General features: G+C 39.2%; 1 protein-coding gene across 1 annotated transcript in view; it reads left to right on the plus strand.

Annotated features, from left to right (window-relative positions):
- The first annotated feature begins 15,722 nt into the window (after positions 1 to 15,722).
- Positions 15,723 to 20,089, plus strand: part of PLEKHG7 (pleckstrin homology and RhoGEF domain containing G7) — a 37,018-nt gene continuing 32,651 nt past the window's right edge. The window contains exons 1-3 of the mRNA XM_072883357.1: positions 15,723 to 15,852; positions 17,630 to 18,373; positions 19,557 to 19,576. Of these exons, the coding sequence (XP_072739458.1) occupies positions 17,669 to 18,373; positions 19,557 to 19,576 (725 nt within the window). The 5' untranslated portion in view covers positions 15,723 to 15,852; positions 17,630 to 17,668. The remainder of the gene's footprint in view (positions 15,853 to 17,629; positions 18,374 to 19,556; positions 19,577 to 20,089) is intronic.

Raw genomic sequence — 20,089 nt, forward strand, 5'->3', positions numbered from 1 at the left:
CCTGCAGCCTGAATTACTCTATGACTCTATGTCTCCCCTCATCCTTACAGCCACAATGACATTTCTAAAGCAAAAACCCATCTCAGAGGTTGCTGGATTTGAACAGGTTCAGAAACTGATAAAGCAATTACTTCTACCCACCTTCTGGTGCTGAATTATGGCAGAGGTGTAACTTCTGTATTACAGGTATGAGGTGCTGGGACTACTGCAAGAAGCAATGCCTTGCATTAGTGGTAGTTGACTAGTGATGAGGGATCTCACAAGGTTGAGGCTTCAGTGGTGTACTGCAATATATCTACTGACAGTGTTTGACAGAAAAATGAAATGAATAGTAGGCACTAACCCAAAGGTTTTAGCAGCAGATCTTTCAAGTGAAACCATTTCACACCTGAGCAGACTGATGAGTGCGAACCAAAGTGTCTGAATGGGATGATTTATGAAATTAATTAAAACCAGAACATTTTGAGAGGTTGAGAGAACAGCCTGTAAGAAGTGGAGGGCACACACCAAATAAACAGTAGTCTGGAATAAATCTTCATCCTATGAAAGTGCCTGACCACTAGGCTATTTACTATGTTGGAGCTTGGGTTTTGGAGTAGTTTTTTTTCTTTTTGATTATTATGATACTTTGGGAGCTAAATACACTTTGGACTCCTTCCTGGCCAGTGAATGATCTCTAGCCATCAGTTTTCTCAGGCAAGAATTCATGTCCCTCTCCATTCAGGCTAGAAATGAAGACCCTAAAATTCACTGTGATTATCCTAAGAAGCCTCAGTTTAAGCTAAGGCATGACATCTTTCTGTTTCCTGGCAATACAAACTGAGTTAGTCAGTAACCAACAAGTTAACTCAAAGCACAATATTATTTCTTTAGGAGAAATGCATCAAAGAGAAAAGATATAAAACAGGAAACTCTGTATGAATGCCAAGTTAACAAAATAAAAGTATTGTCCACAGTCTGAACAGCTACATGACTCAGAAAAGTCTTTTTGTTGTGGGGCAGGTTTTTAGGGATGATTCACCAAACAAATTTTCATCTCTATAATCAATGCAGAAAGTGACATTTCCAAGGCACGTTGCTATGACATAAAGAGTTAATATGTGCAACAGACTGAGGAAAAAACCCAACATTTATTTAAATAAAAACTTCAACTCTTCTTTAACTATGGTGCTACAACCAGCCCCTTCATTAATTATATTCCATAATACTCAGTTTTATAAGACATTGCTGATGAATCTTAACCATAAAGTCATTGGAAACAGTGACCCATAACTTGGAAAAGATACCCAGTGACAAAGCTAATTAGGACCACTGAATACATTTTGATTACTGGAAATTACTTTATTATTATAATGATAACAACATATTTCTGGCCATAAAATGCCCCTAGTCTTTACAGTACTTATCCATAGATACACACAACTACACACACAGAGGAAACTGTGGATGTGTACACGGATATTGCTAACCTGGGTTTTGCGTCCAGAGCACTCACAGAATTTCCACTGTCATGCATATATGAAATAGTTACATCCTGCAGACTGGAACCTCTTGTGACCATTTCGCTTTTGGGTTATGTCCTGGTTTCAGCTGGGATGGAGTTAATTTTCTTCCTAGTAGCTAATATAGTGCTGTGTTTTGGATTTAGTATGAGATGTATCACTTGGGTTTTTTCTGGGTTTTGTTCCTCTCTTGCTCTCTTGTTGTTTTCCTTTTCATTACCATTTTTTTTTCCAATTATTAAACTGTTCTTATCTCAACCCACGAGTTTTCTTACTTTTGCTCTTCCGATTCTCTCCCCCATCCCACCGGCGAGGGGAGGATGAGTGAGCGGCTGTGTGGTGCTTAATTGCCGACTGAAGCTAAACCATGACACGTTAATTCACCTGCTTGCTTTATAAGCCCACTGCTATAATTACCTATATAGCCAAATGATAGGAAATGGAGAAAAGGCTTGAGGGCCAATAAATACAAGAGAATAAAAGGGAGCAAGGAATTTAACGAAAAAGGTAAAATCTCCATCCGCTGTTTCAATAGCCTGGATTTCACTATAACTTTTTAAAAAGAAGGTTTCAAACAGCATATATACATATTACTCCATACTTCTTTTATTTTAAAGTGCAGTTATTGTGATTGAGTGTTTTAGCCACTCCTTCCTCACAAAAGGAGTTGTGTCCCTCTGTTTTCTCCATTAGAAAATAAGGAATTGTTCTTACTTTTGCTCTCTCTCCACCCAGCCCATCTCCTCCCTTTCTACCCTTGTGTGGCTATTCAATGAAGTTTTTTTCATTAACGTATATATTTCTCCTATACTCACCAATGCATGCATAGTTTCTGCACAGACACTTTGAGGGGCTCATGAAATTTACCAAGTATAATGGGAGGAGTTGAATTGTCCATATTACAAGGCACAGTGAGCATGGGATGTGTAATACTCCCTGATGTAAGTCAATATTGGTTTAGTTTAACATTTAGCAAGTGTTTGGACCAGATGATCAAATGTGTATTTAACCGAAATTATTCTTCAATTCTAAAAGTTTAAAAAGTTCCAGGACAAATTCTTCCATCATTCTTCACGCAGAATAGCAGCTTGTTGTACACAAAAATCCATCCTTTTATACAAGAAGATACTCTGTTAGTAATAGCTTCTTGCAAACTCCTCAAAGGTGGATTAATGGGATATTTTCTTTAAATGGAAAAAGTACAATACAGCACAAAGGAAGAGAGGATTGATGTCTGTTTTATAGAGATGTACAGATCAAGTGGCCCATCCAGATCACAAAGAAAGTTCAGCGCAGACTCAAGCAAACTCTGACCAAGCAAGTTCCAATCCAAACCTTTGACTACACCACATCTTGCAAGTGCTACTACTGCTCTGAGAAATGCCCTGAACCAGAAGGGAGGAGGACTGACCTGTGAGATGTTCCAGTGCTGTTTCCACATTGAGGCTATGTCCCACAACAACCGTAACCTAAATATCCAGGTGTGATAAGCAAGCAAATCAGTAAAAGCATGTGAGGTTGACACTGACAGTTCATCCTCAGACCCGACTATACTTCAGGTGCCACTATGGACCAGTGGGATCCCTGGAAATGTGATGTTTTCTCCCATTTGTGAGCTACTTTCCCAAATATAAGCCCCTCTCTGCTGTTTGCGGTATAAGATAAGTGTCTTCTGGCTTGATACACCTACAAACATCCAGAAGGCTGGTTGTGTTCCTTTGGATTTAATACGAAATAAATGGAACTTAATATTATGCCCCTGTTTAGGTTAAAAGCAGCTTTTCCTTGAATTCAGTGGATTTCAAGGATTCTGTCCAATTTTCAAGCACAATGCCATTTCACCAGTTTTAAGTAAATGCAATGGTTTTAATGCAGTGGATTGTCTAAACAGGATAGTGTAATATGTACTTACACAAGTAGATAGGCATTTTAATAATATGCCATATTATTTATTATCCTTTCCATTATGATATTAACTGATTATTTTGGCAGTTTAAATAGATTTGTTTTTCTTTTACAAGGATGAAAATGGTGCTGGCATGCTGCAGATGGCATCATCTGCCGACTGGAAAATTTATTCATGAGATGAGCTAGAACTGAACAGTGTTTCAAACAACTTTCAGACAGTTAGATAATTATTGAGTCTATTTTATGGAGATAATTTCAAGTACCATTTAGGCAATATTTAAAGAAAGCAAAATGGCAACTTCAAAAAATTTTTCTGTTAAAGATAGAAATATGACATGGGTTAAGTTATTCAAGGCTGTTGTCTTGCCCCCTTCTTCAACTGAAGCACTTTTAGTTTCTGCAGAAGAAAGGTTTTCTTTGGAAGGAAAACTTCACAAGAACTTCTTTAGGTTATTGTAACTTTTTAGAGATGGATTTCTTCAGAAATGACCCACTCATGAGATTTTTCCATCTGTTTTCTCTATTGAAAGATTCCTCATAATATAGAAATAAAGAGCTATATAGGAAGAATTGTTTAACAAGATAGACTGTTAAGCAATGCAGAAATATTCTGTGAAAATAATACTCACATATTGCATGATTTTTTAATAACTGGCTCTGGCCTCTGAAAACTGAATGCACTTAAAGACATTTTTCAGAATTCTAAATTTCAGTCCTAAACATGAAAAATAATTTCCTCTGGCAAAAATTTTTATTGGTTTACATTATGTGTTAAAAGTTAACATGTTGAAAGAGCAAAATATTAAATAAATATAATATAACTGAAAGATAAAGGATGCAATGATCTGCAGATACTGCCATAAGAAATTCTAGCAACTGATACATTAGCAATAAGCCTCCAGCCTGGCTGGCAGCTCTGCAGAGCCGGGATGATTCTGCTGCAGAAATGAAGCACAAGGTCTAAAGTCTTTCAGAACGTACAAACCCCACCAATGTGCAGTGCTACATCTCAGGAAAAGCAGAAAATCACAGAAATGAGTAGTCAGTAATCTCTCATTAGCCCCAAATTCAGTGTTCCATCCTTGGCACAAAGCAAGGTGCGTTTTGGAGGCAATGACTGACAGGCTCCCAAAAGAGGTCTTATCTAGCAGATGGTGGGAGTGAACACTATCCAGAACATACGTTATGTTACACTGGCAAGTTTCACTCTATGGCCTTATTGTGAGTCCAAAATCTCAGAGCTCACTGATTTTAATGGCAGAGCCACTGTCACTAAGATGGGGATTTTACCCCTTTTTTATAGCAGAAGTCAATCACTTTTTTCATACAGGGGATGTGAAAATAGCCCATGAGACAATTGTTAGCTAATAAATATTCAAAAGGAAGAACTCAGTAACTATCCTATTAATTTATCACAATATTTCAGATTTAAAAACAAATGGAAAATTCTTACCATTTTTTTTAAGAAAGATCTACATACAGCAAGCCTGTCACTTCTCACTTTATTGTGAGTTCTGTTTTTTTCTCTGTTTGAGCAGATGTACAAAACTCCAACTGGTAATAAAGGTAACGTTTCTTTCTTAGTACTATAACTGTCCTTTTGAGATACTATTCTTTTGAAAAAGAACAATTTGTATCTTAAAGACAAACACTTTGTAAGTATGGATATCTTATCAACTGAGTTCTAGTTGCCATTTCGATAACTGATTGTAAGAGTGCTTATTGAAAGTACTTATTTTTCATACAAACTGTTGTCTTCAGTACTGCCCAATGCCTTCCATCAGGGAACATACCCATCTGTATCTGTATTGGTTTTCTGCTGATCTCTTTGGACATTTTCACCAAGTAGTTTTTTCTCAGCATGAGTCTAGCTGGCAAACTCCAACCTTTACTAAAGGGTTGTGAAATACCTTTTGTAACTGCCACAATTTTTGAAGAAAAAAAAAATCCAGAGTAAAAGCAAACCCACTCAATGCACTTACGCTGTTGTTTTCGCATTTATGAAATTACATTCTGAGCTCTGATGTCATTCTTTCTGCAAGTGAAGAGAATAGAGTTGTCACTATACTAAGCTTTAGATTGTAACTCTATTAATCCTTCTTTTAGATTTACATGTGTCTGAGGTGGTGCGTGCAATTCTGGTCAAGCAACACAGCTCAAATTCTAAGCCTTATTCCTAAGAGGGATGTATAAATCACTTAGATGTGTTGATTACCAAAATAGCTGACACCAAGTCCATGGAGACTGCTATTTATAGTAGTTTGTAGCTGTAACTGTATGTTACCATAGTGTGCTATCAAAGGATCTAAAATACAGAAATGTATATGAATATCCTGTTGAGGTGATGAATCTGTGGATTTTTCCACTGTAGTGGAAAAATATTAACTATTTCTTGAATATCAAAGGCACAGCACTGAATAAAACCAAGAAAGCTACTTGCAGCTCTAGGGAGATTACTGCCTGTTTTTGTGATGCACTTAGCTAGTCAGAAGCACCTCTGGATTTGTTCTCCAGGACACATGGATGCAGACTGGAGATTTTCAGAGTTGTTCACACAATAAACTGCTCATGTTGTAAATGAAGTAGCTCTTTTAATGGCTCAGTCAAAGGGTGCTCTGCTTTATGTTGAGGATGAATGCAACAAAAAGCTGCCTTCTTTTGGTTGTCTTTGTATTATGTTGCGATCACTAGGGAACTAATAGTCTAATCACTGCCTACTGACCGTCAACACCAAAATGAACTCTGAAGTCAGCTGTATTGTAGTAAATTCCCAGGTGTTTTTCAGTGGCTACAAAGAGGATGGTAAGAAAATTACCATGTGGTAAAAAGACCACAACTATTTTATGTTTACCTCTATTTTCATTATAAGAAATACCATCCCTATTTTCTACCATTATCTTTTCTTCTTAAGCTAACACTAAAAGAAATAGACCATAGAGTGGGTGTAGTCATGGTAATTCATAGTGGATTAATTCTCTCATCAATTCATAGTGGAGATGCATTTTCTCTCATCCCCATGAACATCCATCAGAAAAAGCAATGTATGCTTCCTTCATTGAAAAGTGTTGTCGATAAAAATTTAAATTCATTTAAAATCCAAAGCAATATTTCTCAGTTTGGGGGATGGTCAGTCACATCGTACTTAGATAATACTATATGTGATTGACTCAGACAAATAAACAGGACAAATTCTCAGCCAAGATAGCCCAGAGTAATTCAAGTTATTTTGCTGAACTGAACTGACTACATCACTTGAACACCCAGTCTTACAGGGATACAAGAAGCAGTGCTAGCTTTGTGGTGGGCTTCATACCTTCTATTTCCATCATAAGATAGCATTTCACATGCATTTGTTTGCTAACATCCAAACATCATCTCTTAATGTTTCAAATGCCACCACTAAAATATCTGCATATCAGTGATCTGATATGTGCTACCAAAATCAAAAAGCTGTGAGGAAGAAGAGTTAAAACTCTTTGCCCAGCTAATATTAACAGCAACATCTGGCAACCAGCTAAGGAAGTGCAGCAAAGATTCCCTTTAACTTGCCCTTCTATTGTCCCGATACGTTCTTTAGTTGGAAAATAGGTGTAGTTTATTGAATTTAGACAATAAGTTTGAATGAACTTGATGAGAATAGATATCAGTTTAAAGCTTTCCAAAATATTGGGGGTTTTTGTTCTAAAGTAATCTCCTCTCACAGCACATTAGGTCCTAAAAAGCATACACAGAATGGAAAAATGTTTGTACATATTTGATGGGAATCCTGTCATTTTCATTACTGTGACTATCACGTGGGAAGCCACTGATGAGCAAACAGAAACAGATGTCATTCTTTACAACATATCTTGTCTTGGCAGGACTACTGTATCCACTGAATCCAGCTGTCTGGATAAACCAATGCCAAAGTATAACAGCACTGGGGGGAATTAAAAACTTTTTCTTCCCAGTGTTACATGTTTCCTCGTGGTATGCCATACAGACCTGGCCAGGAAAAAATAAAAATCCTTAAGGCTAGAATAAAAACTAGTTAATGTAAAACTATGATTTTCACCTACAACTTTGTCTTGTGATTTATCCCATAGCTAGCCAATCAATATCTGTCACCATAACAGCCTTATATAGTGCTTATGGTGATGAGGATGCTGGGTTCTTCTGGTTTAGTGTTACTCTTCTGCCTACAGCTTTTACACTGAGCTGTGAAAAAGATGCTTATGAGGGTCATTGGGAGAAAACATCTGCAACTTTCAATTTAATGACAGCTGTGCTGGGAACCACATTAAAGTAAAAGAATCGATCTCATTTATCAACACTCAAGCACACAGATTTCAGCTCTGTACTCCTGATTGATGATTTGCCAGCTGATTCCTTTCTCGGTTTCAAAGTCGCTTTGCCTTCAGCCAGAAAACTACAGTTCTTCTCTTCATTACACCTCTATTCCTGCAATAATTAACTTGCAGAAAGGAGAATATCACTGTCTGAAACCAAGTGCAGCTGCACAGAAGACACTGGTCTGGAGGTCTGGAATTCAGGGATGAAGGTATCTGACAGTCTCATTGAATTCTTGCTAGTTTATTTACTTTCTTTTTCTCTCAGTTTGTCACTTGTGAAACGAGGTAAGATATTTCACAAAACCCTTAAAATGCATCCTGTGTGTGAAACAAAGGATGTTCACACATCACCCAGATTATGTCAGGGCTCCCAAGCACACCAACAAGCTCTGTGACCTCCCGTCCCCTCCTTGGGCATGTTACTGGTTGCACAAGCCATGTTGCAGCTAGCCTCCATAGCTCAGCATATAATCGTCTTGGCTGGTGCCACTTTCAGCCAGGGGAAGTTCTTGTAGGTCTTCTCCTTGCAAACAAGAGCCCTCATATACTGCAGTTTTCTGCCAGCAGAGCAGTGGTAGAGGGACCAGGCTCCATCAGTCATGCCTGTGGATCGGAACACAAAATCAAGATAAGGCACAAGTTTATTGCTCCTTACTGGGCAGACAAGGTTAGGCAACCTCTATGCCAACTTCATGCATCTGACAGCATCATGCTTAACACTCAGGCCAGTCAACGTGCTCAGTAGCAGCTGGGGGCCAGGCAGCTTGAAGACCACAGGAAGGATTCATGTAAGATGGGTAGAGAAATCTGGAATAGTCACACTTAAAGCCACCAAGGAGAAATAATAGTATCAACTGGGGATCCTAAAATGGGTGCCTAATATAGGTCAGATGAATTATCCCCTGAAGTGCACTGCATGCCTAATAGGCATTACCACTGACTACAGAGGGACTGGAGAATAGCTGCTTTAGATATATGCCTGTCTAAACATGGATGAGACAAATCCCTCTCCCAAATACCTTGAAGTGAAATTGGAGAAGGCAGGCCAGCAGCTCTATGATCTGCCAGGTGAGATTCAGACCTGATCCTTTGGCTGTTGTCTCCTAACTGTCCTTCAGCATTCTGATTTGCATGACACCATGTGTTTTTAGATTAGGAGCTGAGAGATGAAAACCAGGCACAGCATCTGACAGGAAAGGCAATCACCTAGATTGCTAAGAGCTATCAACATTGTGACCAAGACGCTAAAGTTCAAGCTGACGGCCAAGGAATTCATAAAGAAACTCTCAGAAGAGAGGATGAACCATAAAAGGGAATATAAATAGAGCTGACTGAAGTCTTCTTAAAAAGAGTAGATTTGTTGAATCATGTATTTTGGAAGTAACTAATATTATGTGTAATAATACTCAACAAATGCCTTCTTCTAAATATATTTTTTTGAAGTAACTCTTTAACTGGAAAGGTTTCAACTCTTGAGGTGACCTAATTTTTAAGGTAAAAAGCATCACCTACCCAAAACAATGCTTCACTAGACCCAGAGCAAAGTTAGATAGACGGAAGTTTTGCCAAGACACTCAAGTCATTTCTGTTCTACTTCAGCCCAAAACAAAGCTGCTCCTTCATTATTTCTTTACATATCATTACCCTAATACAAATACCTACAGATGATTGCAAACCAAATAGATGGTTTCATACAGAAATTGGTAAGTGTTTGAGAAATAGCAACTCTGTTCCTCCTCTGCCTTTTATCCTCTTTGGCTCTTAGTTACATTGTGGATGTCACTGCTTTCTGAATGGGAAGAGGCTTTCCTCCATACAGTTTGGGATATGCAGGAAAGTGAACAGTGAAGTACCATAGAAGTTGGTTCTGAAGAATAGAAAAGGTCTCTGCTTTTCATAGCATTTTAGAAATTTTTTCTATTAATAGCGGGTTGGGGTTTTTTATTTATTTTTGGCTTTGTTTTGTTTTTCTTCTATAAGTCATATTTTCATTTGCTCCAGAGGAAGTTCAAAAATAAATGCTTTATACAGAAATCATTGTGTACAAGTGGGAATGCACACTGTATCACTTGCTAACTTCTGTAAAAGTATTACTGTCTACCGATTTAAAAAAACCACTATTATTATTAAAGGCAGAACTGGCAGTGCATGTTAAAGTCATCCAATACTTGTTTTCATTATGACTAAATTCCCATTTGCTTTGCCAGATTTTAACCATCTGGCAGAGATTTCATACAATAGGTGTCTGTCATTAACTGAAGTTTTTTAAACTTCTCAGGCAAAATGTTCTCTATTTTTGAAGGCAAATCTAGAGGATAAAAATGTACTGTTTCTGCTATAATAACAAAACGGGAATTTCTTCTTTTTTAAGCCTAGCTTTGGATTAGTCATTTAAAAACCATTCTTCTATTTGCCAGCAAAATTTCTTGTAATTTATATTGGTCCCATGAAATATGCCAAAATTTGTCTAAGGTAAAGCCTTGGAAACATGGCAAACAGCATCTCCCTGACCAAATTTCAAAAGTTTTCTGTCCACGCTTACTGAAAGGATCAGCTGAACTTTCATGATCTGTGGCTGCAGCACAAGCCAAGACTTTCCCCTCTAACTGAAAACAGGAAGCTTCCTTTCTTTTTTCTTTAATTAGGGATGGGAAAAGGAGGCTGTAGGTTTTTAGGAGACCAATCTTTTGGTTGCAAAGCTAAACACTCAGAAATTAGAAAGTACCAGAGCATAAATCCCCTTTGGTACCTTTTTTGATCATCTCTTTGGGGAACGAATGGGAGGTGATTCCATTTCAGATGATGGAGCAATGGTTGCACAACCTGCAAAGCCCCCTGCCCCATTTCATCCTGTTCTGGCATTATGATGGGTCTTAATCACACATTCACACTGTGTGTTGGATGAGACCCTTCCTCAGGGTACAGGATGTCCTAGCTCTGGGGATGAATCAGCACTAAGGCATGTAGGAGACTGCTGTCTTTGGACGACCACTTTATTTGTTCAGAAGCTGAGAAGCATGAGGCAACTGAGGCTGGCATTCACAGGGAGAGAAACAGGAGTTCTCAAGTGAATGTTTCCCCAGAAAAATAGATTTTGTGTCTCCATCTATGGCATAGTTTCTTTGTGGTGCTGCCCAAGCAATTTAAACTGAACTTTTCACAGGGGTCACTAAGTGTACGCTCTTTATTCTCTGGGTACTTGACTTGAGACCTGAGGTCTGATTACCAAGGGACCTGAACACTTACAGCTGCAGCTGATGTCAATAGCATCTGTGCTCTGAGCCTGTTAAGAGTTATTCAGAGCTAAGTATGTGGAAAGCAGGATCTCAGATGTTTTGATTTGGACAGCAAGAATGAGTTATTCTCGCCCAGTTACTTTTAATTGGTGTGGCTACCTCTACCCTGTCTTGTGAAAGCATCCATGCTGAGACCACATCTGCCAACTTTCTCACCAGAGAACTGCTCCTAGAGGAATCTCACTGGTAGACAAAGGGATAAGACTCCAAGCATGTTGGGAAGTTTTAAGACCTCATTAGGATGCCCACACACACAGAGTGTAGACTATCTGACCTTAGGACCAACTCTACCTGGCTTGCCCTGCAGCTCTCAGCACTGACTTGCATTCTAGCTGGAAACCCATAACCTCACACCATGCCCCAGTACTGGTAACCCACTGCGCTTGGTCTGTTCCTACAAGAGTGCAGCAGATGAAGTGGGATACACAGCCTGGTTTTTAAGGCCAGGCTGCAAAGCTGCCACAGACCCCACAGGGCTATTATCAGGACTGCAAAGACATGCCATTTGCTTCTCTTGTTTTGGAAGGGCTGTCAAGCAGCCATAAACACGTCATATGAACTCAGAAGCAAGCATGCATTTGAGGGACTAACCTGGGAGCAGTGCTAGTGACTGTGTAATAGCTGGATGAGTATGTTCAGGATACAGCAAATTCTGGAGGTTATTTGCAATGGGACATGGTAAAGCTCATTTCCAAACAGCTCCATCAATGGAGGGATTGGAGGAAGAAGTGAGGAGCAGAGAAAGCTTTTTTACCTCAATGCAGAGAACAAGCAAGATTTTGAGGGCAAACAGCCAAAAAGTTGGGGGCATTGTAATAGAAGGCCCCTTTGGCTGATGCACAGAGACCTTTCAAGAGGTAAGAGGTAATCAGCAACCTGACATTTTCTGGTATGTGGAAAATACAGCACAGATACGTCTATGAGCCTATCCTATGACCTGGATGCAACCCAGGCCCCTAGCTGGCTAGGTATAGCTGAGATGCTGTTTGTCCTTGCCAACGTGAGAGACCTTCTACACTTATCAGCAGTAGGAGACAAGTTGCATCTGACACATGATCTGATACAGAACAAGAGAGAGACCTCAGGGAAACACAAGAAAGAACAAATGCAACAAATGATGCTTGAAAACCCAGGAAGAAAGTTGAGGACTTTTCCAGCCAACTCCGATAGCCTACAGATCTCTGAAGGACCTTCAGGGACATTGCTGGAGATGCATAATCCTGGACCACGTTATTTTATTTCTGGACCTTCTACCCTAAAGAGGTTGTCAGTAGCCAAAAGGCCAGCTAGGTGTGTTACAGCTAGAGGGAGGTCCATGACAGAGCTGTGAGGCACTTCTAGACAATGCTGCACTCAATTATTTCTCCACCCTGACACTAAGCTTCACCTGTGCTCCAGGAACCTATTTAGAAAGATGAGTCTGAAGGCTACAGCTCAGCCTGAATTTTGGGTTAGATAAGGTAGAAAACTATAAACTGTAAGAATTGCTTAGCTCTTAAGAGGCAAGGCAGAAAAGCTGAGAACAGGTTTGGTCCACCTGGCTATAGCTGGCAAACAAATTAGGCTTGCCCTTATGCTAACGCGAAACCAAATGAGAGGATAAGGAGTTGTACAGACAGAATCTGGGGATCTCCTACATCAAGAAGTGACTTGCCAGGTGAAAAGGAGAGAAGGGCTGGCTGGAGCAGCTGTTGGTCTACATTAATGAGGTAACGTGAAGCATAAGGTTTCAGCATACAGCAGATTAGTAGCATGAGTAATATGCGAGCTCAGAAAGTGACTGCAGAGGCCAGTGAGGATATCTGGCTATGCGTATTTCTGGAACAACCAGGGCAGTAGGGATGGAGAAAATACTTAGGATAGATGTGGTTACGTTCAAAGTTGGCAGAGATCATTGACCTGAAGTATCATCTTGATCCGTAAGGGGGCATAGGTCTAACTTGGAGATGAACCCTGGGAGGAGTCACCTGGCAAACCCTGCAACTATTTAAAAGACCATGGCTAAGGCTGATGGCAGCATTACAGTCCTGGTCAGCAAAGGCCAACGAACTGGCTGTGCTCAAAGGAGACTACCAGGAAAAGATGCACAAGAGACAATCAATTAACTTTAGCTTCAGATTGGAGGTGTATTTTAGAGTAAAGTTAGCTGACAGAAAGCTGAGATTTGAGCATGAACATTGGGATTTAGGCCAGAAGAGGCCATTCATCTAACGTAATTATTTATTTTAGAAAGCACATGCAAGGTTACTGGAGCTTAGTCAGTTAAATGACTTGGCTACATTTGCTTCTGAGGATGAAAATTATAGTTCACAGAATTAATGCTGTGGCAAAGGTTTGTCTAGGATTGAGTTTACAGTTGGTAGCAGCTTAGGTAACTTGACTTGGTGATAGGAGCCAGTTAAGTACATATATATATAGTCCAAACTGAGAGGGGTACCTGCTTTATTACAATTAGGACTAAGAGGCAAGTTAGGCAGTGCAAGTGAACTCTGGGCAAAATGAGGGCAATTATTATTTCACCTACATCCCAAAATAGCCCCCTGAGTTAAGCCAGAGAAGTGCTTAAACCCTTAAGAATATTTTTAATTCTGGATAAAGGAAGTTAGAGATAGTTTTCAATTTATAGCACCAGCAAATGAGAAGGAACTAGAATAACTTTTTATATAATTGCTACTAGGTTAATATAAGTATACTGATCACATTAAGGATAAGTCTCAGCTAGAATTAAAAAAAAAAAACAACCAACCACCAAACTCAAAACACCCACACCTGCAGGTCTCAGTCAGAATTAATTGATCAAAAGTGGCCTTAAAACAAAGTTTCTGCCTAGCTATGCCCAAAGCCACCTAAACCAGTCCCAGAACTACATGTCAGACAGTAGTTCACACCAGCCCTGATCTCAGGCTAGCACTCTAACTCCTTTCTTTTACCAATATTTACCCAACTGTCTCTTTCAAAAGTGATCCCACATGGCAGCTATCAAGGCCCAGGTATCCAAGAAATGTACAACAGCCTTCTTTCTAGCCCAGCCATCTCTGTCATCTTCTAAACTGTATGTAGGCAAACAGAATAGTAGTATTTGAATGTTTAGACATTCAGAAGTTGGGGTTAGATTTAGATGTAGGATGAGGCTTCCATGAGCTGAAGAGCAGAAGTAAGGTCTGGTCTGGTAGACCCTGTACTAACCTGGGGACTGGTGCTTGCAAAGGGCCACCTAGGTACTTTCGTATAAGAAGTTGTGGAAGTAAAATCATAGCAGCAGCTTTAAAGCGCATTCAGAAGATTTCAATTAGGCAGCAGAAGAGCCTGTCTATGCATTACACAAAAATGTAAAGAGTGCCAGGAGCAGAGGGCATAGCTTTCAGCTCTCCCCACCACAGAGGTGGTTTCCCCCCCACCCCAGGAAGGGCATGGCTTCACTTGCTGACTGCCTGTCCCCTTCCCACAGAAGCCTGCACTTCTTCCTGGAGAGCCTCACCACCCCAACCTGCCCAACTGCCGTGCACCCAGACCTGTTCTGTGGGGTTCGAAAGGACAGCTTTGAACATTGTAAAGTCTCCAGACATTTGCATATTTCATCAGGCAACAAGGTCTGTTCCACTTCATCTGATCCTAATATCACCTTGAAAGCAGCATAAGGAGTCAAAAACAAACAAAAATTACGGTTCTAAAACCCCTACTTAAAGCAAATACACACTTGTACTATCAACTATCAGACAGGGTGATCACTGTTTTTTTTTTTTTAAAACTTACCCTTTTTCTTAGAAGTCAAACTCGATGAATACTGAAATAGTTAGTCACAGTCTTGCAAATAAAGTCTTCGAGTTTTCTTCTGTCATCCTCTTGAAAGAAACCTCCCTCAATCCACAGCCACATCCAATGCTTAAGCAAAACCAAAGGCACTTACTCATACCAGTTTTTAGGTATCATGTTTTGGTTTGTAGATGAGTTTTGAAAAAAAAATCTTTACAGAAAATGAAAACATCATAGTGCAAAAGTTGTCTGCATTTCAAAGTATTCACTCAGCCCTCTGAAAATGTGTGTTAATGATATATTTGAACGTTTGTGGAGGTTAGTGTTTCCTCACAAGTTATCTACCAAATAAACCATCTTTTCCCAAGTTTCACTTTCAATTCACCCAACCAAAGAATGCCTAAACCATTTCTGATGGTTTCCAATCAGTTCTGCAACACAACAAAATAGTGAATTATCAATGTTTGGGTGAATTCTCAAATACTCCGATACTAAAATCTGTCCCTCTTCAGAATTACTCAGATAGTTAGCACACTTGTTAAAATTAAAATCCGATCATAAATAACATAACCAAGGGGTATATCACTAGTATTCTTCCATGAAGGATGAACAATGAATAGTTAGATCCAGTTGAATGAATCAAGACAAGCAAAAAAAAAAAAGATTATTGGAGGGGTGGAGACATTTCATCTGCTCTTGCAGCTCATGATATACTTGACTGAGATCTCTCTTGCCAAACTTTATCAATGTGATAACTACAAAAGAAGAATTATGAAAGGGAATGAAGTTTAATGAAACATATGGCTCATGTTACCTTTTGTAAGCAGGCATTGATCCTGAAGCCACTTCCATCTGACCTGATAAACAAATCCCCTAGAAACAAATCTACAAGAAGAAAAACTAGTTCCTTATACCAGCATTCAGTAAGGAGGCTTTAAAAGAGAAACCACTACTGCTAAGCCTAGTATCAGTTAATCAAGCACTTGTTGAAAATTTGACTTAATTGTACGTGAAAAGAATGTGACATCCTGCAAGTTGGTAAATCTTCACCTGGCTACCTTGGTAAGTTTAATCATATACATTTATTTTTTTGCATGTGTGTGGCATATTTCTGCACTTTTTTTAACAATGTATTTTCTTTACAAGTATTTTGCTGCTTAGAAATTCTACTCCTAAAAGTAACTCATAAGTACTCAAAGAAACTCATAAGTTTCAACTTATTTTAAAAAAGAAAAAAGTTTGGTAAACTGAAAAGCAAAAAAAAAAAAAAAAAAAAAGAAAAACCAACCGAAAAAAACCACAAAACACACAACATATTTTTAATATAAGACTTCCATCATGACAAAAAATGTCTTTAATCTTTTCTAGTTCTGCAACAGAACTCTATTCACATGAATATCTGGAAGGTCCATGCTGAGTTGCAAAATTCTGCATGGGGAAGAGGCGATTATTAAAAAACAAAAAAGAAAAAAAGCAAAGAGAATGCCTCACCAAACAATGATCAGTCTTTTTATTTCACTATGTAGCTTAGATGTGATTGCACTTCACAAAATAAAAGCCTCGAAAGATTAAAAAGCAATAACAGCAAATCTCACAGCAATGGTATGCAATCATATCTTTGCTCAGAAGTGGAAAATAGTAATAATTTCTCATTATTGTCATTCATGATATATCTTGAATGTGATTTTTAGTGCTTGTCCATTTTAATAAGCATATGTGTTAATTAGCCTTTATCTATTAAAGAGGAATTAATAGATGCTAATATATTTGTGGCTACTCACTACATTTGTGAAAGACGCCATTTCCATCATAAAGATGTGCTTTTTCTTCCTGTAAACAGCTGAATGATTGTCTTCTAACGGCTGAAGAGTTTGTAAAAAGCAATACTTTCAACTAGCAAACTTCATGAAATAATTTGTTTCTAATCACTTTATAAATCAATCTGATGGGACTATATAATTAGACAAAAATCATATTCAATGTGTGATATTCAATAGCTCAAGAAAAAAGTCAACATATGTTTGAATAAACTCATTCTAATAAATAAGTGCCCAAAGAAGCAAGCAATCATGAACAGTTTTAAGATTCCTCTTAGCAAACAAAGAAGCTGAATTAAAGAAGAGGTTGAATTAATAACCTTCCATCATAACTTGAAATGTCAGTCCCGTTTTAGAGAGACTAGTCGTCAAAATACCTTAAAATAGAGCTTCATGAATCACAGAACATAAGATTATTTACTGATCAATCAACAGACAAGTTACTTTGATAAATTGTTGTCTTCATTATTTGATTACAACATATACATAATGTTTACTGCAAAATACTTTTCCTGCTGAAAAGAAGAACAAGAGTGATTAGACTCACCTTACATAAATGTTAAATTGTATTTGCTTAAGCATTCAGCAAGTAATTAGTATTTGTACATAAATGATTTTGCAACAAGGAGTCCTGAGAGCTAGTGACTTCATTTTTATCCCACATACAGCAGTATCACAATCTCACTGATGGGGGAGCGGCAACAGGAAATTAGGCGGCTGCAGTACCAGATGAGCAGAGTTCCTAATTACACAGTTAGTCTTTACCATCTAATTAGTTCTGCTGGCTGATGCTGACACTGCTTGCACACTCAAATTTAGTGGCTGTTTAAACAGCTTGCTGAAATAGGGTCCTGAAGCTGTTGAAACCTGCATTTTAGCAGGATTCAAAGTGCAGGCAATTGTTTCTGTGCTAGTGCACATATCTACATTATTTTGTTTAGATTTTTCTCCATTTGCATATCCTCCCATATAAAGATGCATACGGCAACTTTCTAAGAACCTTTTCTGATCATGTGTCCTAGGTACACAAAGCTATAAATTTTCAATGCTGCAAATAAAGAATGCAACAACCAAGCTCTGATCATTCTCCAGACCTGGTCAAAGAAACCTGCATCAGCGTGGAACTTCTAAACAGGGAAGCTGAGCTTCATAAAGAAAATGTTACTTTGCCTGGAAGCAGCACCCCAGAAGATGTCTTCAGTCCCTGTGAAATGCAGGCAGTATCAGTTTGTATGGACACTACCATGCCTCCAGGTGACTACGTTCGAAGACGAGGTTATACAGAGTCTTCACTTCTGAAGCTTCCCACAGAGAAGTGCATTGGGAGCCATCATGCACCTTTCCAGTTTGACCGGCATGCTTTGGCCAGAATTTCCACTTCTCCAACTTTAAGGCGTGTAAGGATGGCCTCTGCCTCACAAGCACTGTCATTTCAGGACTGCTCTGACACAGCTCAGCTGAGAAATCAAAAGGAATACACTGGCTCTCTCCACCACATTTGTAAGAGTCCACCTCGGTGCACTACAGCTTCCTCATTGTCGTTGCCTTCTTGTGTCCATGCAAAATTACTGTCTTCCAAAGCCAAGTCTGAGACAACTGTAGCAGATCCAGAGTCTGCCAGCCCCAGATCAAAGCTGCCAAGCCAAAAAGATCCTCTCAGCAATGGCAGTCCCAATGAAACACTCCAAAACTCTCGGAGAGCCAACTCTGCTATGCTGCCTAGGAGACTCCCCTGCCCCAGCCCTACACCACAGGAGGGTGTCCAGGTAAGAGGAATAGGATGATGCAGCCTCCTTTTCAGTCTTGCATATTCAGCATTGGCCCACCACAGCCCAGTGCATAAACAAAACCACAGTTCTTAATCTGAACTGCAACCTGGCCCTAGTTCCTAGCTCCTAGTTCCTGATACAACAGACCAACTTCTATGCTCATCAGGAAAGGAGATTTTTCCTTCCAAATCAGCAAGAGACAATGGTTCCAGCCTTGTCTCTTGGTGACCAGATTGGTCCAGTCCACTCCTGCACATGGCCACTCTTTCCCACCTCTGTCCATTCACCCTGGTGGGCCAGTATAACTGTTTGTGGGGCTATGAAAGAACAAGACTAAGTAATTTATCCAGTTCAGGTTTGGGTTTTAGCAGATTATTTTATTTCCAGGGTCCTTCAGCCGGGTTCTTCCTAAGCCAGGGCAGTTCTCTATTCTGTTTTAACTGAATAGCATTACTAACACCAACAAAACCAAGAATGAAGTCATTCAAGATGGTTGAGCCAGATTTAACGTTTGCTACTGCCAAAGGAAGAGGTCCCATTCCCTTTCTTTATTTCCATTTACCTAGCTCTGCCACTCACTAGCCCCCTCCATTTTTACTTTCAGCTCCATAAATGAGCAGGTAATAGTGCAATCTTTTCTGAAAAAAAGAAACACTGGTCCAGTGAGTGCCAGTGTCAGTAAAGATAAATAAGCAAGGGAGAAGCTAGCCCTCTGTCTTTCCCTGATGGCAAACTACCATTCAGCTATCCCTCATAACTTCACCCCAAGGAGAAGAGGAGAAGCACCGCATAAGCCAGGTTTGCTACTAGATCTACTCTCAAAGACCTTGCATTACTTGCATAAGCAGTTAAATTCGGACACATGCTGGACTCCATCCTTATGCAAAGCACCTAGACACACATTTCACTGAACGTGAACTATGTCAAATAGGTGTATAGCTCTTTACTAACCAGTTAGTTTTGTGCCACAGACCAAAAGTGATTTTTGCCCCCCTTCAAATATAGAAAACATTCTGGATATCAAATGAGTTCTCCTCCTTTCTCCACAACAGTGAAAATAATTAGCCAATGTCTAAGTCTATGTAGCACATTTCTGTTAACAAATGAGTGCTTTTTTCATAAAATCAGATTGCTTGCTTGCTTTCTAACCAAGTAACAAGAATATCTCACTTTCTTTCAGAGTGGATTGCCTGTACAAAGGTATGCATATATTTGTTTTATCTTATTCTAAGCTTCACTCCTGTACTTTTTTAATGAATCTGCTTCACTCTAAGACAAAACTGAACTGTAAGGCATGTATGTGTAACTCAACTTTAATTTGTAGATTTGCTTTGCAAAGTGCCTGTCACCAGCTTGTTAAAGTAAAACTTTTTAATGAGATTTTCTTTCAAAGGTGGCCCTCTCCCTGACACGTTTAGCTATATTTCACGCAATATTTCAGCTGGACCATCGGAGAGCTCTGCACTAGGAACTAACTGCCGAAAGGTCTGGCTGTTTGGATTAACAGTGTCAAATTTCAGCTTGAAGAATGTGAAACATCTCATAATCTTGAGCGACATTCTTCAAAACCTTGTGGGAGGGAAAAGGGAGCAAAGAAGCTAGCAGAACAGCTCGATATTGTTCTCGTACACAAGCAAAGCAGATCTAGGACTGCTACTGGATGGGGGGATTGTTAATCCTACAAACTAAGAATACTTTAATTTTCTAAGTTAA

The sequence above is a fragment of the Ciconia boyciana genome, chromosome 1 (genome assembly GCF_034638445.1).
Source record: "Ciconia boyciana chromosome 1, ASM3463844v1, whole genome shotgun sequence".
Lineage (NCBI taxonomy): Eukaryota > Metazoa > Chordata > Aves > Ciconiiformes > Ciconiidae > Ciconia > Ciconia boyciana.